Here is a 22726-nt window from a genome sequence, read left to right as displayed (position 1 = left end):
TCCAAGAGGACAGAGGGAGTTAGTGATTTGGTTGGGGCTAGACCTAGGACTTGGTCTGTACTCAGTCTCTCACCACTATATCCTGTTACCTTCTGCTATGATTATCTCTGTTTGTTTTCTTGTTAACTTTTTGAAAAATATATTATTCAATGAGGATTTTCTATAATTGACATTTAAGTGACTTAGGATCTTCAGAAAGATAAAAAATAGTACAAGCAATAAAGGATGGCTTTGCATATAAGTATAAAAATTTCAAGTTGGTACAAAAGCTCTAAGTTCTGTTGGAAAGTTTTAACTCTTTTTTTCTTTGAAATACCCGGTGTTCAGGTGCTACTTCATTTTCCCCTTCTGCTGACCAGGAAGGTGATGAATTACTATTCTCAAACTCTCAAAGCAAAGTGCTAATAGATGAAAAGTTACTAATAACTACTAGATCGATTATTCACATATATAATAAATATTAGCTGAACAAATGCTGGCAAACCATGATGCAAATGAATCTGTGATTTTATATTAGGCTAATTGATAGCCTGCAAATTACCATTTACTTTACTAGGCTTTTTAGAACTAATGATATCTTATAATTGATACATGGCTCGAAGAGAGGTAACATGGACATAGGAGATATTAGTTAGTGACATTTAAGATTACAGAATTGGCTTGGCATTATGTATGTCCTGTAAGAGCTTAGGCCTTAAGGTCCAGGTCTTGATGAGTCACATTTGTATCTGTGTCCTTTATCTCCCATCAGGAAGATAGTGTTCTCCAGCAGCTTGGAAATGAGGCCACCCATCATGACAGAGAGTATGAAAACCCTCTTTCTGTGCAACAGGGTGGGGTTTTTAAGGTGGAATGGCAGTATTTATAGTTACAGTTTCAGCCATTTAAAGGAAGATTTCCTGGGGTTCCAGAGTGGCTCAGTCAATGAGACACCAACTCTTGATTTTGGCTCAGACATCAACTCTTGATTTTGGCTCAGGTCATGATCTCAGGGTTGTGGAATCAAGCCCTGTGTCTGGCTCCACGCTCACCACTGAGTCTGCTGGAGATTCTCTCTCTCCCTCTTCCTCTGCCCCTCCCCCCGCTCATACTCTCTCTCTCTCAAAATAAATAAAATCTTAAAAAAAAAATAAAGGATGCTTTCCTGGCTATATTTTAATGTTGCTACAGGATACTAGAGAGTGTCCCCTCAATGGAAGAAGGACTTGAAGAACTATATGAAGAGTTTAACTTCACCAGGAAATACCATGACTGTATTTTAAATTTGCCATTTCATTAACATTCATGTATATTTTTTCTTTTACTGCATATGTGTAATTTTCTAAATGCTTTTGTAAGTTCTTCATTTTCTAAGTCTTAATATAGGTATCTTAAGGATACATTTTCATTGTGTTGAATTACATAGTGCATATACTGTATTATGTTTCCTTATTTCCTTATTTTGTTACAAAGAAGCACTGGATTTTCACTCATGATTTCTCGTGATTTCTGTCTCTTCTTTGAAGGTCCACATTGGTTATCTTCCCAACAAGCAAGTCCTTGGCCTCAGCAAACTTGCGAGGTAAGTATGACTGTGTGGTGAATAGGAAAACAGATTTGTAGGACCTGTCCCTATATGGCAAGAATCTCATAAGGCTTTCTTGACTGGTGTGGCTCTAACCTGGAAGTCCCATTGCTACTTAAAATTTACGGTTGCAGAGACAAACCTATTTGGAGGACCTGAAACACAAATCCCTTTTCTTTTCAGCCCTCCCTGCCTTCCTCCCCCACCTCCCACTCCTCTTCCACCAACACATTGGTGTTTTCCTTAAAAAGTTTTACCTCATACCTTTCTCTGCAGGACCTTTCTTGACTGGAAAGGATCCAAGGGTACGTTCAGTCCAGCCCCCATATTTAAGGGTGGTTTAGCTAGCGGGTAGGAAAAAGAAATCTGTGCAGGGATCTAATTGCACTACCCTGTTTTCAGACTTTTAATCAGACTACTACTGGGGTCTCAACCCTGTCTTCCACTGCATCTGGGTTTCTCCAGGTATCTCTTGGGCGGTCCTACAGGGCCATTCATTCACTTCTGGTTTCTTTACCTCTGCAGACCACGATTGTACTGTGCCTTTCTTGGCTTTCTCAGCAATATTCCCAAACAGTACTTACTCTCCAATTTCTTTCTTTTCTACTACAGTCTCCTTTTCCATTCTTTATTCTGTGGGTTCATGCCTTTTAAAAACTTCCTTTGCTCCTATTTTTATTTCAGCCTTAGGAGGGAGAAGTAATGGATAAATACAATCATCTGTATTTAAGTGGAGATCAACTTGAGGATCAGTGTTCATATATCTCTGCTAGGTTCAGTCACCAATTCTTTATTGCCCCTAAATGTTCTTTTTTGTAATTTTTTTGTATGGAGTTAGTGAGTCCTAGGTATGGGCAAATGATGGGAGGTGTATGTGTATGTGTGGAGAGAATTAAGAACAAAATGAGGGAGAGGTCCCTGGGTGGCTCATTTGGTTAAGCGTCTGCCTTCAGCTCAGGTCTTGATCCCGGTGTCCTAAGATCAAGCCCCACCTCAGGCTCCCTGCTCAGCGGGGAGCCTACTTCTCCCTCTCTCTCTCTCTCTGCTTGAGCTCTGTCTCTCACGTGCACTCTCACTCACTTTCTCTCTCAAATAAATAAATAAAATCTTAAAGAAAAATAAAATGTTAAAGAAAAAAGAACAAAATGAGGGAACAGGTGATGAAAATATAGTCAAGTGCCCCTTGCTCCTTAAAATAAACCAAGCGAGGTGTGGATAATTTGAGGGTGTAGTGACTGTATCAAAATTGGAATAAATGAGTCTTGGTGACCAACTAACTAACTATCCTATGGCTCTGATGGGTTCCTGCTTCTTCACTTAGACATTAGGATTCACTACAGTCCTGAAATGGTGGTCCAGATCTTTTTCAGTTCTGTGCTGGAATCTGTAAAAACCACCCTGCCAATCTGACAGCTGCTCTCCACAGCTTTTCTTTTTACTTTGTTTTCACTTCCGCTTTCTCACTCATTTCCTCTACGAATTAAAGAGAGAGTAGGTAGAAGAGAGCCATTTAAGTTCCCTAGTTTCTGACCTCATGCCTGCTCAGCACTTTCTCCATCAGACAGGGCTACTTGGTACCATGAAAAGATGTTTTTATATCATGGCTGTAATTGCTGCACTGAAGAAAGGCTCTTTACACAAATACAGAAACATCTTGCTGCTTTTCAGTGATCTGTACCCAGCGGCAGCACCAAGGGGTGGCTGAAAAAAGGGTATTGGTGGTGATGGGGGGAAATAATCCCACTATAATTTCTATTAGCAACCCCCTCCCTAACAATGTACTCCTAAATAATAAATAAAGTAATGTCAACAGTGAATGGAAGCATCTTTACTAAAATTGGTTATTCTTGCTGTTTTATAAGACGCAGTCTGAGTGAAGTCAGTGTGGTTGCTGTGTAAGCCTAGCTCCAGGCCAGCCCCAGCCCCATGGCATGCTCCTTTCCTGCAAGATTGCTAACCTCTGCCTTTCCTATGTAGAAATTCTGGCACCGCTGATGCTTTTAACACACTGTCCATATGTGAGAGGTTGGTTGTGGATAGTTTCCAGATTATAAGGAAGCTTGATAGACCATATTAGGCCTTGGTCTTAATATAAGTAGCCTTCTCTAGAAGACCACACTGTGTAGACCATGGGTAATACTTTATGGAAATGGATTCTTGAGTAATCCAGTGAGACCTTGGAATAAATGGTAATTTAGGGGTAGAAAGGAATAATCTTTGGTTACTTCCTTTCCTAGGGAAGTGGGAAGATCTCCAATAATTAAGCTTTTATGAAGCAATACAAAGGAGTTGATTATTAGCATAGGGATTTGTCCTTGTGCTAATGGGATTAAAACTTTAAAAAAAGGAACACTAAACCAAAGTACAGAGTGTATGTTACTTTCAGATATTTGTAAAAAAAAAATTGACTGAAGGGTGTATTAAACAGGAAAGGAGGCTAAGATTTTATCCAACCGCTTATTTCTTATAAGAAGTAGGAATATTTAGGAAATGAAGAGTAATAAAGAAAGCTGGATGTCTTAGCAAAACTTCACTGCTCATTTTAATCTTGTATGTGAAGTTTGTTATATGCTTGCCTTTGAACGAATGACCTTTCAGTGCCGGGGAAGTCAAATATCAAACAGTAAAGCCTTAAGTAACAAGAAAATGCCAGAAGTGAGTTGATCTGGTTTAACTCTAGTAGAAGTCCAGAGTAAATGCAGTTTGAATAGAAATTCCTTTTGTTGGGGTCCCTGGCTGGCTCAGTTGGAGGAGCATGTGACTCTTGATCTCAGTATCATGAGTTCGATTGACCCCTGTGTTGGGTGTAGAGATTACTTAAATAAATCTTTTAAAAAAGAAAATAAAATGTTATTTTTAAGAAAAAGGTCCTTTTGTTACTGAAAATCCATTAAGTATATCTTCCTTTTTTTGCCTTAGAATAACTGAGTGAACATAATTAAATCTTGAATATAGAACTGAAGTGCCTCAGGGTAGCCATGTTCATCTGCCAGTTGAGCATCTACTGTGAAAGGGTATTGTGTCAGCTACAGTGACTGCTAGAGAGGACACAGCCACTGTCGTCAAGGAGGGTGGACAGTACAAGGCAGCAGGTACCACTGAGATTCCTGGTTTGGAGCTTCAAGTTCAGAGGAGCTAAGACGACTGTGGTGTGGCAGGGTTGAAGAGACTGAGAGTGGAAGACTGAGCAGAATTCTAAATGGAAGAGAAATTCCTTTAGGTTAATACATAATAAGCAAAAGCAAATAAGAGGGTAGGCACAAGGCATATTCCAGTGAATGGGGAGCTGATTAATTGATAGAACTAAGAGATTTAGGCAGGGATGAATGTAAGATAGTTGGAAAGATAGGGTGGGTATTAGATTACAAGAACATTCTTTTTTCCTCTTTTATTATAAATGTAACATACTTACCAATCAAGCTTAAATAGGAATGAGTGAGTAAAGGGAAAGCCTTCCTTTCTATTTCCATTCCCCATAGTTAAAACTAGAGATTTCTTGTCTCTTGACTGGAGATTGTCCTTCTGGAAAATTTCTTTGCAAACACAAATGTGGAGCTTTTTAAAATTAGCAAAACTAAACAGCAAAAAAGGGAGCTCATACCCACATTCTGTACTACAACCTTATATTTCTTGTTTTTTAATTTTTAATTTTTTAAAAATAATTCCATCATGGGGCTCAGACTCACATCCCAAGATCAAGAGTCACATACCAGGTGCCCCTAGTTTGTTTGTTTGTTTGTTTTTTTAAAGATTTTATTTATTTATTTGTAAGAGAGAGAGTGAGAGCAAGCACAGGCAGACAGAGTGGAAGGCAGAGTCAGAGGGAGAAGCAGGCTCCCTGCGGAGCAAGGAGCCCGATGTGGGACTCGATCCCAGGACGCTGGGATCATGACCTGAGCCGAAGGCAGCTGCTTAACCAACTGAGCTACCCAGGCGTCCCTAGTTTGTTTTTTTTTAATTAAAAAACTTTGAAATCCCTTGGAGATCCCAAAAGTCTGAGTCCATTTTAATGACCACATATATCTCTTTAATTGTTCAATATAATTCATTTAACCAGTCTTTGATAGAAGTATACCTTATACTTTGAGACTATTGTCAGAAAAGAGGAAAATACTTTCATGAACATGTTTTGCATATTGTAAATTATGGAAATTAAATTGCTGGGTTCAGGGTAGCTGATTTTTTGATGTCAAATTGCTCTACAAAGAAAAGCATATCCGTTTATATGGTCAACTGGTGTTTGTTTCTCCACTTCTGCCAACACTGTGTTTCATCATACTTTTCAGTCTTCGCTAAACTGGTAAGTGGAAAGGGGTACCTAGTGTTTTAATGCACACTTTTAAAACTTGCATTTCTTTAATAGAATTTGAATCTTTATAGAAGCTTCCTGCTTTTAGTTAACCTTTGCTAATTTTCCCATTGTACTGCTTGTCTTTTTATTACTGATTTGTATGAGCTCTTTGAATGTTAAAGCAGTTAGGTCAGGTGCTGCCAATAATTTTTCCAGGGTTGTCATTTGTCTTCTGGTTTTGTTTTAAAATACCATTTTTCCACAAAGAAGTTTTAAAACTTTTATGTAGTCATAAACTCATGTTTTTGGTTTATTTTTATGGCCTTACTTTTATATTTAAATCTTCATTCCATCTGGAATGCATTTGGTGCAAGGAGTGGGGAGGAATCCATCCCTTGCCATTGTATCCTCACTGACCTCCTGCAGCACCCCCAGTTCCTTCCTGTTACCATGCCACCTTCTCTCTCTCCTTGCAGCCACTCTCTGTTGGGCCTTACTTATGTTCTTTTTGGATTATAATTCTCTGAACTCCTCTTTGACTCTAATTTCTCAGTGTCTTTAAAGCTGCTCTCGTACATTGCTAGGATGTACTTTCCAAAGTGTGGATTTGATGATGCTGCTCCTTTGTAGCTCCCCATACCTTTTAAGATAAAGTTCAAATTCCTTACTTTAGCCGACAAGTCCCACTGTGATCCACCTCTACCTGCTGCTGCGTTTTGCTCTTTGCTATGACCATAGTTGAGAATTTGCAGCTTGGTGACAAGTCAAGTTATATGAAGGCATCAAAAATACCATTAAGATTTACAAGGGTTAGATTATACCATCCACCTGCAAAGGAGTTACCACATTACATTCCTAGCTACTGGAGGAGGAAGAAGAGGAGAGGAAGTGTAATGCAATACAGGAAGCAGAGGACCCGGCATAGATTTTATAAGACCAATAAGTGGGCAAGTCCAATAAGACGTCTACTGGGTTAAATCCAATACCTGTGGTTAAATCCAATACCTAATACCTAATCATGTCCCTTTTATTAAAAAAAATTATAAAAGTTAAAAATAAAAAAGAAAGTTTATCAAAGGAGACTGGGTTGGCCCTCTTATATTGAGGAAGTTTGTATAATAAAAGTGGTCATGAATTTTTTTTTTTTTTTTTTTGGGTCAGATTGGTTTAAAACAGAAAACAGAAACTGGGCTAAATGCGTAGACAAACTGACAAACCTGAAAGAAATGAGTGAAACACTAATTACCTCTCAGCCTTCGATTGGGGCAGACAAAAGGTTATACAAAGCAGAGTAATAGGATGTTGGCCAAAAGACAGACTTAGAGTTAAAAAAAAAAAAAAGTGAACAGGCTATTGTGTAACAAGAAAACTAGAAATTAATACAAAACTGTTTTTAAAAACTAGCTTTTTGAAAGTTAAAGTTTTTAAATTCCTTTGATATGACAATCATTGGAAGGCAAACACTGTATGTCAGTGTATATAATTCGAAGTAAAAAACTAATACCAATCCTCCTCAAATTCTTCTAAAAAATAGAAGGAAATACTTTCAAACTCATTTCTCGAGGTCAGTATTAAACCCGATATCAAAACAGAAAGGAAACTGCAAGAAAATTACAAGTCAATATCTCTGATGGACATATATGTAAAAATTCTCAACAAAATATTGCAAACTGAATTCAACAATACTTTAAAAGGATCATACATTATGATCCACTGGAATTTATTCCAGGGACATAAGGATATTTCAATATCTGCAAATCAATCTGATAAACCACATTAACAAAATGAAGGATAAAAATGATACAATAATCTCAATAGATGTAGAGAAACATTTGGCAAAATTTAACACCCAGTCACCTGAAAATTCCCCATAAACTAGATATAAAGGCAATGTGCCTTAATATAATAAAAGCCATATGTGAGAAGCCCACAGCTAACATCATACCAATAATGAAAAGCTTTCAGCTAATATCAGGAACAAGACAAGGACACCCTCTCTCACCACTTCTATTCAATATAGCATCAGAAATACTAGCCAGAGTAGTTAGACAAAAATGAAGCATCTAGATCAGAAAGGAAGAGGGAAAACTGTATTTGTAGATGACATGATATTATATATAGAAAACCCTAAAGACTCCATCAAAAAACTGTTAGAACTAATAAATGCAGTTAAGGGATACAAATTAATATGCAAAAGTTAATTGTATTTCAATACATTAAACAACAAGTTGTCAGAGAAATTAAGAAAACAATCCAATTACAATTGCACCAATACCTAGAAATAAATTTTACCGAACAGGTGGAAGATCTGTATACTGAAAACTTGAAGACATTAATGAGAAAAACTGAAGAAGATAAAAATAAATATCTCATGTTTTTGGATTAGAAGAATGAATATTGTTTAATTGTCTATACTACCTAAAGATATCTACAGATTCAGTGCAATCCCCCTCAAAATTTCAATAGCATTTTTCACAGAAATAGAAAAAACACTCTTAAAATTTGTATAGAACCACAAAGAACCCCAAATAGTCAAAGCCATCTTGAGAAAAACCGTAAAAACTGGAGATTTCACACTTTCTAATTTCAAACTAAATTACAAAGCTATAGTAATAAAAATAGAATGGCATTGCCATATAAATAGATACATAGACCAGTGGAATGGAATAGAAAGCTCAGAAATAAACCCACGCATTTATGGCCAATTAATTTATGACAAAGAAAGAATAGGGAAAGGATAGTATCTTCAGTAAATGGTGTTGGGGAGCACCTGGCTGGCCCGGTCAGTAGAGTGTGTGACTAAGCTGATGTAGTTGACTCAGGTTCATGAGTTTGAGCCCCACGTTCAGTGTAGAGATTACTAAAAAATAAACTTGGGGCATGTGTGGCTCAGTCGGTTAAGCGTCTGCCTTCAGGTAAGGTCATGAGCCCAGGGTCCTAGGATCCATTCCTGCATCAGGCTCCCCGATTAGTGGGGAGCCTGCTTCTCCCTCTGCCTGCCACTCTCCCTGCTTGTGTGCTTGCTTGCTTTCTCTCAAATAAATAAAACTTAAAAATAAATAAAACTTTTAAAATTATGTTGTGAAAACTAGACTCCCTTCTTATACTTTACACAAAAATCCACTTAAAAGGGATTGAATATAAGATCTTAAACTATAAAACTAGAAGAAAACATAGGGGGTAAGATCCTTGACATTAGTCTTGGTGATGATTTGACACCAAACATAAAAGCAACAAAATAAAATATAAACAAGCGAGACTACATCAAACTAAAATGTTTCTTCATAACAAAGGAAACCATCAACAAAATAAAAAGGCAACCTACAGAAGGGAGAAAGTATTTGCAAATCACATATCTGGTAAGGGGTTAATGTGCAAAAAATATAAAGAACTCATACAACTTAATAGCAAAGAATCGATCCAAATGGGCAGAGGAACTGAATGACATTTTCCCAAAGAATATATACAGATGGGCAACACATACATGAAAAGGTGCTCAGTTTCATTAATCATTAAGGAAATGCAAATCAAAACCACAATGAGGTATCATTGTACAACTACTACTGCAGTACTATAAAAAAGATAAGATGTAAGTGTCAGTGAGGCTGTGGAAGAAAGGGAACCCTGTACACTGTAGGTGGAAATATAAATTGGTGCAGCCACTATGGAAAACAGTATGGTGATTCTTCAAAAAATTAAGACTAGAACTGACATATGATCCAGCAATCCTAATTCTGGGTATATATATCTTGAGGAAGTGAAGATAGGATATTAAAGAGAAAGCTCTACTTCAGTGTTTATTATTTTCACTAGGGTGGGGTGGGGGAGATAAATATGTGAGGTGATGGGTATATTAATTAACTAGATGGGGGATTTTTTTCACAATGTATACATATATTAGATCACAATGTATACTTTATAATCTTTGTCAATTATGCCTTTTATCTTTACAATTATACCTCTTTATCTTTACAATCTTTGTCAATTATAGCTCATTAAAGGTATAATTGATTAAAATTAAATTAAATTAAAATTTAATTAAATTAATTAAAATGATATTTCAAAAATTTTAAAATAAAAAACCCCTGTGCTTTGGAGATAAATTTATAGCCACAAATGCTTTCATTATTGAATAAGAAACCCAACAAGTAAACTAAACTTCAATATTTTTTAAAGAAAAACCAAGCTTAATAGGACAAATGGGAAAGAAGAAAGAAAAATAAAATGATTAAATTATAAAAATTTAAAAAGAACAGAAAACATAAATCCAAAATATCACATATCATAGATTGCTTAGTGGTCTGATTGACGAAGAAATACATCTAGAAATGAGAGGCTGTGTAACTAAAAATATGTTTTTAGGAACTTTCAATCTTTATGAATTAGTTTAAAAAGTTGGAGAGAGAAGGGAATGAACCAAGAGTTGGAAAACTTGGATAAATTAGTAACCATTGGAAAAAGTCAAATTAATGTTAGGAGTGGGGTGGGAGGGAAGGGGGTGGATGGTCAATTTAAGAGACAACTTCCAAGTAACCACTAATTCCAGTGTTGTATAAATTTTTCAAGAGCATGGAAAAACCTGAAAAGCTACACCATTAATTTGATGAAGCTGTATATCCCTGATGAAAGTCTGATAAAACTAGCATCTAAAAAGATGATAGACTAATCCCACTTATTAATATAGTTGAAGAATTCCAAATATCAATTCCTACTTTAGCAGGCACAAGTACTCTTTCCATCATGACCCAGGGAGATTTAGTCTAAGAATACAGAAATGGCTTAGATTAAAATTAAGAACTACTGATTCTGGGACCGTGGTCAACTAGATGGTAATGATATCCCTCCTAGGATAACATACAAAGTTATAGTGTATGAACATTTCAAACATTGGGGGAAATTCCAGTAAGAATTTACAAAAATTAGCTGCCACTGGAGTCAAAGGTAGGGTTCTGTCCTCCCCATTCAACCCCAAATTGGAAGAGATATTACCTGTTAGCTTTGTTCTGGGAAGAGCAGGAAAAAGAACCCATAGCCATATATTCACAAGGGTTTAGGTTCAGAATTCATATCACCATGGGTGGTCCTCAGAACACCCAGGGCAGTAATTTAATTTAAAATGTTGCCAAGGAGGTAGCCTTTTAGCAATTAGCAGAAACAAGTGCTCTTTTTCTGATGCACTTTTGACTTCAGAGAATTCCCACAAATGATATTCTTTTTTGTTTTTAAAGATTTTATTTGTTTATTTGACAGAGAGAGATCACAAGTAGGCAGAGAGGCAGGCAGAGAGAGAGAGAGAAGGAAGCAGCTCCCTGCCGAGCAGAGAGCCTGATTCGGGGCTCGATCCCAGGACCCTGGGATCATGACCTGAGCCGAAGCAGAGGCTTTAACCCACTGAGCCACCCTGGCGCCCCCCCACAAATGATATTCTAAGGAGCATGAATTCACCAAAAGTAAAAGAAAGGCCGCCATGAGGCAGAGTCAGCTGAAACAAATGGTCAAAGAGGATAGAGGCTGGTGCTAACACATACAGAACATACAACAAATATGTTAGAATATAATAATCCTGAAGGGCGCCTGGATGGCTCAGGCAGTTAAGCAGACTCTTGACTTTGGCTCAGGTCATGATCTCAGGGTCTTGGGATCGAGTCCAGCTCCACACTCAGTGGGGTGTCTGCTTGAGGATTCTCTCTCTCCTTTTGCCTCTCCTTAGGTTCGTGCACTCTTTTTCTCTCTCCAATAAATAAATACAAATAAATACAGATCGATAGATAGCAGGTTAGACACAGCCAAAAATAGTGAACTGGAAGAAAGTTCTGAAGCAATTGTGTTCAGAGCTCAGTGGAATATATGGGTCAGAATGTAAGAGATGTGGAAGACTGAGCAGCTCTATTATGTCCTTAATTGAAATTCCTGGAGGTAACAGAGGCCATGGAGTAGGTGCAGTATTAGAGAAGGTGATGACTAAAAACGTTTCTGGAGCACATGCAAAAAAATCAGTCTTCAGATTTAGGAACCCTAATGAATCCTGAACAGGATAAAAAAATTAAATCCCCACCTACTGGGGATCAGTGCACATACTGAAATATCATAAAAGCAGCTTCATAGAAAACATAACCTACAAAGTAATAGCAATTAGACTGACGATTATTTGCCAATGTCAATATTAAAAGGCAGACGAATGTTAGTGTCAAATTAGAATTCCATTTCCAACAAATACCTCTAAACACATTATCTTCAAGAAAGAGGGCAAAATTGAGGTTTGGGGGGCTTTTTTGTTTTTTTGTTTTGTTTTGTTTTTTAAATTCAGCGATATAATTATCTTTAGCTCTGAGAAGACAAAATTTCAATGCCTTCTGCTTACTTGGAAAACTGAATAAACCAGGAATAGATTATAAACTCTGAGCATAGGGATCCTGTTTAATCCCATAATCATATATGTAGAAGGCACTCAATAATGATATGTGTGAATGGCCTTCCTTTGGTGTGAGAGTGGCTGTCTACAAGAAATAGGTATCATGGATAATAGTAAAATGTTACAGACATTCCTGTTAAAGTATAGAGCAAAATATGGGTGTCCACTATTGCCAATGTTATCTAATGTTGTACCTGAAATTCTACTCTAGAGAAGGAAATGATGACTATGAGAAAAAAAAAGATATTACTAATTTTTAAATCAATGGCATCTCCTTGTCATACAACAGAAATTAATTACCTGGAAAACTATAAAAAGTAATATAATAGAGATTTGACTCAGAAGAAATAAGACATATTTCCTATCCAGGAGCTTGAACAGTATCCTTCTTCAGCTTTTTATTCAAAATTAAAAATATATAATTGTATTCATTCAACGTTATAAATCTCCTAGAAACAAGAAGAGTCAGAATGCATCCTGCCTTCAGTTTGAGTGGTAAACAGGCCACCGTATCTGTTACTGACTTTATTGGTTATAATGAGTATAAAGGAGCAACTTTGTAATTTTATCTGAGCACTATATGGAGGGGGGTGCAGAGGAAGAGCTGAAAAATGCCTCCTCGGTGAAGTGATCCTTAAATTGAGTCCAAATTCATGACTAGAAGGCCAAATTTTAAGAAAAAAAATCCTTAATGTGAATTGTTATCCTCCAATATGTAATTCATGTGACCATCTTTACATTTCACAATTAGAGTGAAAGGTGTTAAAAGGGGGAAATCTGTCACTTGACAGATTGTGTTAGAAGCCAAGATCAGGAGGCTCTTATTTTGGGGAATTAATCATACAGAGTGCTTATATAGACGTAGCTTATAAAGAGATGTCTGAAGAAGTCTGTTCAGTCCTAATCCGATTACCCTAATAGGTTTAGTGGGTACAGTAGCTGACAATGGCCTGCTATTAATTAACAAATAGACTTTTTATTTTTAACTTGAACTTTAAGCTCTGGTTAAACAATATGACTAATTAGAACACTTGAGACTTGGTCTAAAATTGATGACTTGGGAGCTCTAAAATCACTGTGTTTTTCCTTAGTGAATATTCTTTTTTTTTTTTTTTAAGATTTTATTTATTTACTTGACACAGAGAGAAAGATCACAGTAGGCAGAGAGACAGACAGAGAGAGAGGGGGAAACAGGCTCCCCACTGAGCAGAGAGCCAGATGCCGGGCTCGATCCTGGGACCCTGGGATCATGACCCGAGCCGAAGGCAGAAGCTTTAACCCACTGAGCCACCCGGGTGCCCCAGCCTTAGTGAATATTCTTGTAATTCTCTTTCTCTTTGGAGACATAGGGTACTAGCACTCTGTGTCACTCTTGGTGGTTTCCTCAAGACCCTCCCTCTTCTCATTTCCATGTAGTTTTTGTATCTTTCTTCCTCTTAGAAGCAGTGATCTCCTGCCCACACCCTACGATTTCTTCAATAAAGTCCTTTTGGCCCTTTGAGGAAGCCAATTCCATTTCTCAAACAAATTTATGATTAACTAAAACAATTCTTTCTTTTCTAGGATTGTAGAAATCTATAGTAGACGATTACAAGGTAAACTTTTAAACTTTTATTTACAGAAAAACATTTTCTTCTTAAGGAAAAAGTATTTTTTGTTGTTCTTATTTCACATGTAATACATATAACTTAAAACCTCATAGGAATATAATATAGAAAGGGGAAGTCTGCAGTGTTTCAGGCCTCCAGAAGAAATCATTGTTGTATTTGCATATTCCTTCATATTTTGTGTGTCTACCAACATTTTAAAATCAATATATTACATTTTTTAATGGGCTCATATTGTATGTAATGGCCTTTTTCTCCCCCTATTTTTTTTTTCCACTTAACAAATCAAACATTTTTTTTTCCTACATGCATGTAACTATCTCATTCATTTTGCTGGCTGTTTAGCATTCCATTGTCCAGCTGTGCTGGGACTTGATTTAACCGGTCCCTGCTCTAATAGACATTTGCAGATTTTTGTCAGTTTTTAAATAAACACAATGCTGCAGTGAACACTCTTTATATGTCTTTAAAGACGAGCTGTTTATTCAGCACAGGGACCGCATTGTTTAGGTTAGATTGTTGGCTTTGAGCTCCATGTACAGTTCAATAATTGGGTTTAGTGTCTTTGTTAATCCTGTTGCGAGCGATTTATTCATCTGTGCGGAGGAGCTCATTATCAGTTGGTCTTCCTGCACGCCTGGGACAGTTGTCGCTCGCACCCGTTTTCTGTGGAGGTGCCAAACGCTCTTCAGTACTGGATCTGCAGGTGAGGGAATTGAACGGCGGCCTCCTGTGGGCCACAGACAAAGCAGACCTGTAAGAACTGGTGCATCTGGGTTCTGAAGCCTCACAGAAGTCTGCTTTTTAAGATTTCAAATATTCTAGAGATAACAAATATTCTCAAGACTGCTGTTTGTGTCAGACTCTTCAACGGAGCCTCTTGTCACCCCCACAGTTCAGGAGCGGCTGACGAAACAAATTGCCGTAGCAATCACAGAAGCCTTGCGGCCTGCTGGAGTTGGGGTGGTGGTGGAAGCCACGTAAGTCCACGCTTGCCCTTAACAATTGTCCTTGTGGTGCCCGGAAGTGGTATTTAGCGTTGCTCAGTTTTTCCAGCACCCCGTGATGCCACATCATTGACACTGTCATGTTTTCTGCCTCTGACCTGAAGCTTTCTTGACCTCTTGCATTGACTGTGTGGCCAATACAGGAACCAGATGGGAGACTGGTTTTGTTTTGTTTTCTGTGGGGCTGGTGGCCATGTCGGGAGTCATCAGCCTAAGCGGAGTGATGTGTGCAACCAGAAGCATTTTATGTCTTCTCTTGATTTCTTCTTTAGCTCTTCATTGCTCCAAGCAGACTTTTCTTAATATTTTGTCACACGTTTTTAAAAATGGAGCAAAAACTGGGTATAAAGGGCATCTGAAGACACTTCTTTAAGTTAGAATGAATTGCGAGAATTGCACAAATCTTATCCATTCTTCTGATAGGGCGTGAGCTTTGTATTGTGCTCGCCATCTAGCTCCCCCAGTTTGCTCACGTGCACTGGGGCCACTGTTCTCTAGATTCTGCCTGGTGATACCACATACTTCAGTATTTCTCCAAATACCTAAGCTAAGATTGTGCTCTTTGGGTCTTACAGATGGAGCAAGTGAGAATTCTGAATTGCTTTTTATACCAAAGTTGTTTTATCTCTATGGACCCCTTGTATTATTTTCACCTAGGGAGAAATTTCCCCTGTTTCCCCTTCTGCTAGATGCGTCAAAGATTCAACCACTGCTGCGAATGAGAGCTGTGGAACTAAGAAACATAAATAAAACATTTTAGGTCACGTTTGTCCAAGAAGTGACCTTTGGGTACAGTTGGTAGCGGTGAACTCAATATAACCAGATTTAATTTGGGGAGCTGCTTTTGACTTCAAAAACCAAACCAGTAACTGTCTATTCCTTTAAGCCACCTCTGTTGTCTTGTTTTGTAGACACATGTGTATGGTAATGCGAGGGGTACAGAAAATGAACAGCAAAACTGTGACCAGCACGATGTTGGGTGTGTTCCGGGAAGACCCAAAGACTCGGGAAGAGTTTCTAACTCTCATTAAGAGCTGAACTTCAGCGTGTGTCATGTGCTTTGAGGATTGTGCCACTAGTAGCATTGTTTGGTCTTAATTGTTTGTACATTGCATTTTCAATTGTTTCAGACGTGAACGTTATTCCTTGTCACTAATGGTGTTTAATAATTATTTATAGCAAATCAAATAAAAATAATTAGCAAAGGGGTGAGACCTCTACTTTCTTCTTGCCACCTTTTAGTGGTAACTATCAAAGAAACTGCCCATTGTGTAAGTTACATGTACAAAACCACTGCCATTTGGATAACCTTGAGGGTGCTGGGAAGGAATAAAAATTCAAGTATTTTGTTCAAATACTATGGTAACTGGGTTCCTAAGCATAGGAATGTTGGGAATGGGGGAAAACTATGACCAATACTATTTTTTTCCTTCCCCAAACAAAAATGGTGTAGTGCTTAAAAGAATTTTTGTACACTGTGCAGCATTGCTCTGCAAACTCAGAGTCCAACAGGCTTCACTTTAGTCAAATTTATGAAACTGCCAGGGCACTTTATTTTTTATATATTTATTTTTTGACTCTCCAGCTGTGACGTTAGTCACCAAAGGAAGGTGGTGGAATATCTATGTTTTTGATTTTGTGAGTTAAAAAGGCACATTTCTATTTTCCATTCTTTTTTAAATTCAAGTACAGGGAATTAGTTCCTATTGTTTACAAGTGTATTCTCATGTGAACTTACAGGGATTTAGACATTTAACTCTCTGTGCCTTGATGAGAATATCACACCACTTAGAGTATAGATACCTTTGCCTTTTTTAAAAAGCCATTATTTTATGAGACTTCAGTACTGACCCTGCAAATAACTTGTCCTCACAGTTTTACCTTTAGGAGTTTCTTGCAAGCTTACTTTGTGTATTCCTTGGAGATGTCGCAAAACATTTTTTTTTTTTTACCTTAACAAATATTTTTCTAAGTACTTCCAGAAACTTTTGAAAATGTTCATCACTTCAGGTCTGCAGAAACATAGCTTCTGTGTAGAGGAAAGCATGCAGAATGAACTAACTGTGGACTGCACTGTGAGTGATAGCCAATGTTCAATGAAAGCTGCATTGTTGGTATCTGTGAAAATGCTCTATAATTTTCTGGAATTACTGGAAATTATTAGAAGCCCCATACTGGTTCCTCTTGTGCTTCATATGGGTCTTGTCCTCGGTGTAACTGTTCAAGTGATACACAAGTCTTTTTGTCCAGGAAGCTGTTGCCTTATTAATGACTACTTAAAATTTCCTCCACTGGGGCAGTGTAGGCCAAATTAAAACAAACAAAAACCAAATCCAACTCCCTGTAAAAACAAAGCTACAGTCATTCCATGGAAAAGTCTCTTATTTGGTTGACATTGTATCCTTCAAATTTATGCTATTACCTTAAGAAGAACTAACTACAGTGATTACTCTAACTTTGGTAGTCCTGCCTCTGCCATTTTGATGTCATTTACCTTAGGATGCGGACAAGGTGGCAGAAATGCTGTTTTTGTTTGTTTGTTTGTTTTTTAAACTTCCCTACGTCTATTTCCTATATTTTTCTATGGAGTTTCTGAAATACAGTGGTAATTTATTTTGCGTTCTCTTTAAAATCAAATGTGATATAAACATTATCCTGCTTAATAGACACTTAGAAGTAGAATTAAACACTCTATTCATGTTTGGTATTTTAAAGTAAAAACAGATGTGACTTGGAGGACCAAAGAAATTGTTAGCTATAAATTCATCTTTCTGAGATCAATTGTATTTCTTTTTAATGAGTCTCTGTTCTAACATTGCCTGGAAATGTTCTCATAAAGGTCTAATGTATCTGCAGGCTGTCGTCTTATTGGTAAATACAAAGTAATAACCTTGTCTGTTTTACTCTAGTCTGTAGTACTTCAGAATTACCTTTTCATATCCATGGCCTCGACTCCATTTTGGAGATTTTTAAAAAGTTGATGCATTTAAGTACACTGTTCAATTAAATTGTTTGAATTTAATGTGTGTGTGTATCTGTTCCTGAAGTTGGTTCTATTGAAATTATTAAAGTGTTATAACTTAGTTTCTTGTGGAAGTAGTTTCTTTTTGAACCATTTGTATAAATATGCCAATAAATTAGATTATTTTAATTGTATTCTCTTTTACCAAAGATACCCTTCATAAGGGTTTCCCTGATGGTCATCAAGCTATTAGAATGTAAATCCCAGTAGTGGTAGAAATTAACCTGGGGTTCTCTGTCTTCCTTTGATATTTGGTTTGGCTATTACGGTTCTCACCCTCTGGCTGGTAAGGGACGAGGAGGTCTGGGGTAAGAGTGAGGAATCTGAGTGGCCCTCATGCCTCTGTTATCCTAAATCTAAGTTTGGGAAGCTGGAGCCTTCTGAGAACTGGCACTGATCTGTGTGGGAGCTATTGGAGAAGGAAGAGCAGACTGGGGCAGGGAGCCGGGCAGTGCAGGAAACGGAAGAGATTTTCACTCCTTCTTCTAGGGAAGAACCTGACCTGGACAAGACTTCTGAGTAAATGCGAAGGTTTTGCTGCCTCTTTTCTGTCTGTTGCTGGTGACCTCGTCAGTCCCTCTTTTGGGCTGTTCTTCTGCCCATTCTCTGCTCTACCCAGGCAGAGGCCCCTGCACTCGCTGATGTCAGCACGCCCAGGTGTCAGGGCTCTGGAGTGGCCTGCTGCCCCTCAAAGGACTTCGTAGACTGTTGGGTAGTGAATCTAGTCACCCAAACTAGGGTTGCTTATTGTATAAACATTCCTAAAACCACAACTCATAGGTGTCAGTAAAACAATGAGCTGCTCAGCTAAGCCTGAGTTGCTGCTCCTGAGTTTTTTCACAAAAGATTGACCAAGTTCCTTGTTTTGTAACTTATGGGAAGAGCAGTTGCAAACACCAAAGGTATGAGAGAATGTCATCAGTACAAACTTAGATTCATCCTGAAGTTGCTGATGGTGAGAAGAGGGAGTCTCAGTAGATGAGTTCAATGCCAAGTGTAAATACCCAATAGCCCCAGCCCTCCAGAGGCACTTGCTTTATTTTAGTCTTTATTACAGAAAAAAACATATACAGCATAGACTGTACATAATTGCATGAACCTCTTCTACCCATCACCCAGCTTCAGTAAGTCTCAGCTCATGGCCATCTTCATTCCCCTGTACTCCCTATCTCCACTGGATTATTTCAAAGCAAATTCCAGATATTATTTCAGCCATAAAATATTTAAGATTATCAAAAAGGAGAAGAACCACATAAAAGAAAAGCCCATTCATTATCACACAAAAAATTAGTGCTTTAATATCAAATATCCAGTCAGCATTCAGTTTTTCCCTATTGTCTCATAAATTTATTCATCGCTTATTTGAATCAAGGTACAGATGAGATCCATACGTTGCAATTGGTTGGTCTGATGTTTTTTTAATTGTAAAAAAATTCCTCGGGGTTTCGGAGTGGCAGAGTCTGTTAAGCACCCAACTCTTGGTTTTGGCTTAGATTGTGACCTCAGGGTCATGAAATTGAGCCCCACAGCGGGCTCCACACTAAGCAGGGAGTCTGCTTGAGATCTTCTCCTCCCCCGCCTCCTCCCTCCCCTGGTGCACACTCTCTCTAAAATAAATAAATCTTAAAAAAAAAAAAAAACCCACACAAAATTTACTATCCTAAACATTTGTAAGTGTACATTTAGTGGGGCACCTGGGTGGCTCAGTGGATTAAATCCTCTGCCTTCAGCTCAGGTCATGATCCCAGGGTTCTGGGATCGAGCCCCACATCGGGCTCTCTGCTCAGCGGCGAGCCTGCTTCCCCGCTCTCATCTGCCTGCCTCTCTACCTATTTGTGATCTCTCTCTGCCAAATAAATAAATAAAATCTTCTTTAAAAAGTGTATGTTTTGTAGTAACTATATGTATATTGTTGCAAAACAGATCTCTAGAATTTTTTCATCTTGTAAAACTGAAAACCTATATCCATTGAACTCTTTTTCTCCCTCCCCTCAGCTCCTGGTAATCACTATTCTACTTTCTATTTCTGAGTTTGACTACTTTAGAGTCCTCATATAAGTAGAATCATACAGTATTTGTCTTTTTGTAACTGGTTTAATTTCACTTAGCGTAATGTTCTCAAGGCTCCTCCATGTTATAGCATATGACAGGATTTTTTTTTTTAAGGTTGAATAATATTCCACTATAAGTATCGAGTACTTTTTTTTTTTTTTTTTAAAGATTTTATTTATTTGTTTGACAGACAGAGATCACAAGTGGGCAGAGAGGCAGGTAGAGAGAGAGGAGGAAGCAGGCTCCCTGCTGAGCAGAGACCCTGGAACCATGACCTGAGCCAAAGGCCCACTGAGCCACCCAGGCACCCCTCTAGTACATTTTTTTTTAAAGATTTTATTTATTTATTTATTTATTTATTTATTTATTTATTTATTTATTTGACAGAGATCACAGGTAGGCAGAGAGGCAGGCAGAGAGGGGGAAGCAGGCTCCCCGCTGAGCAGAGAGCCCAATGGGGGGATCGATCCCAGGACCCTGGGATCATGACCTGAGCTGAAGGCAGAGACTTTAACCCACTGAGCCACCCAGCAGCCCGGTATATAGTACCTTTTTTGTTATATAGTACATTTTTAAAGATTTATTAATCTGTTGATGAGCATTTAGATTGCTTCCACCTTTTGGCTATTGTGACTAATACTGCAATGAATATGGGATTGCAAATTATCTCCTGGAGAGCCTGCTTTCAGTTCTTTTAGATATGTACCCAGCAGTGGGACTACGGAATTTTTATATTCTCTCTATATTATTTCTTAAAAATTTTTGAGGAACCTCCATTTTGTTTTCCTTAGTAGCGCTACCATTTTACATTCCCACCAACTGTGTAACAAGTGTCCCAATTTCTCCACATTCTTGCCAAAACTTGTTATTTTCCGACTTCTTTGGATTGTGGTCATCCTAAGGGGCATGAAGTAATAGTTCGTTGTGGTTTGGATTTGCATTTCCCTGATGATTCATAATGTTGAGCATCTTTTCAAATTCATGTAAACCATTTGTATATCTTCCGTGGAGAAAAGTCTATTCAAAGTCCTTTGCCCATTTTTTTAAAAAAGATTTTATTTTTTTATTGACAGAGACTACAAGTAGGCAGAGAGGCAGGCAGAGAGAGGGGGGGGGAAGCTGGCTCTCCGCTGAGCAGAGAGCCCAATGCGGGACTCGATCCCAGGACCCTGGGTTCATGACCAGAGCCGAAGGCAGAGGCCTCAACCCGCAGAGCCACCCAGGCGCCCCCTTTGCCCATTTTTTAGTCAGGTTATTTATTTTTTGTTGTTGATGAGATATGGGAGTTCTTTATAACCCCTTATCAGATAAATAGTTTGCAAAAATTTTCTCCCATCTTACAGATTGCCTTTTCGCTCTGTTCATTGTTTCTTTTGGTGCACAGAAGTTGTTAAATTCGATGTAGTCCCATTTGTCTGTTTTTGCTTTTGTTGCCTATGCTCTTGGTGTCATATCCAAGAAATCATTGTCCATTCCAATTTGTAAAGATCTCCCTCTGTGCTTTTTTTTCTAGGAGTTTTATAATTTTAGCTCTTACATTTAGATCTTTAATCCATTTTGAGTTAATTTTTGTGTATGGTGTAAGGCAAGGGTCCAACTTTATTCTTTTGCTTGTGGATGTCTGATTTTCCCAACTCCATCTGCTAAAGAGAATCTCTTCCCCACTGTAAGGTGTTGGCACCTTTGTGAAAAATCATTTAATTATATATATGCAGATTTATTTCTGGGCTGTCCATTCTATTCCATTGGTTTATATGTCTTTATGCTAGAGCCACTCTCTTTTGATTGTTGTAGCTTTGTAGTATGTTTTGAAATGAGAAAGTGTGAGGCCTCCAACTTTGTTTTCCTTTCTCAAAATTGTTTTGGGTATTTGGGGTCCTTTGAGATTCCATATGAATCCATTTCTGCAAAAAAGGCTGTTGGGATTGCATTGAATGTAGATTGCTTTGGATAGTATGACTATTTTAATAATATTTAATAATCATGAACATGAGATACTTTGCCATTTATTTTTATCTTAAATTTCTTTTACCACTGTTTTGTAGTTTTCACTGTACAAATCTTTCCCTATCTTGGTTAAGTTTATTCCTAAGTATTTTATTTTCTTTTTTAACAGACTTTATTTATTAGAACAGTTTTAAGTTCATAGTAAAATTGAGTGCAGGATATGGAGACTTCTCATATACCTCCTGCCCTCCTCATGTGTAGCCTCCCCAGTTATAACCAGCCCCCAATTATTATAACTGATGAACCTACACTGACAGTTAGTAACTATCCAAAGTCCATAGTTTTTATTAGGTTTCACTCTTGGTGCTATACCTTCTGTTGGTTTGGACAATATAATAATATAGTATAATAATTTGCCTCCACCATTACATTGTCATACAAAGTAGTTTTGCTGCTCTAAATATCATCTGTGTTCCATTCATCATGTTTTATTCTTTTTGGTGTTATTGCAAATAGAATTTTCTTAATTTTTCTTTGGATTGTTCATTGGTTGGTATGTTTCATAAGTCTGTTTAAAGTTGTAGATTCACCTCTTTCTCCCTTTCTTTCATACTTTCCTTACAATTTATTTGGTCATTTGCTTTTGGAGAAGCTCCATGTGTACCCCAGGAAATGTCAACAGCTGTGATGTCTGTGACGGTCTGAATGAAGAGGGACTTCAGCTGAGCAGAGGGAAAAGGGCTGCTATCTGCTACAACATTCCTTCATATCCCTAAATTCTTTTTTTTTTTTTAAGATTTTATTTATTTATTTGTCAGAGAGAG

The 22726-nt window shown here is 37.7% G+C and overlaps 1 protein-coding gene across 1 annotated transcript in view; it reads left to right on the top strand.

Moving 5' to 3' along the window:
- The window catches only part of GCH1 (GTP cyclohydrolase 1), a 45998-nt gene extending 29897 nt beyond the window's left edge, over nucleotides 1-16101 (top strand). Inside the window, exons 3-6 of the mRNA XM_059373244.1 lie at nucleotides 1506-1561; nucleotides 13831-13862; nucleotides 14770-14854; nucleotides 15793-16101. Of these exons, the coding sequence (XP_059229227.1) occupies nucleotides 1506-1561; nucleotides 13831-13862; nucleotides 14770-14854; nucleotides 15793-15919 (300 nt within the window). The 3' untranslated portion in view covers nucleotides 15920-16101. The remainder of the gene's footprint in view (nucleotides 1-1505; nucleotides 1562-13830; nucleotides 13863-14769; nucleotides 14855-15792) is intronic.
- Nucleotides 16102-22726: the final 6625 nt, after the last annotated feature.

The sequence above is a fragment of the Mustela nigripes genome, chromosome 13 (genome assembly GCF_022355385.1).
Source record: "Mustela nigripes isolate SB6536 chromosome 13, MUSNIG.SB6536, whole genome shotgun sequence".
Taxonomy (NCBI): Eukaryota; Metazoa; Chordata; class Mammalia; order Carnivora; family Mustelidae; genus Mustela; species Mustela nigripes.
This window is presented reverse-complemented; position numbering and strand designations above follow the sequence as displayed.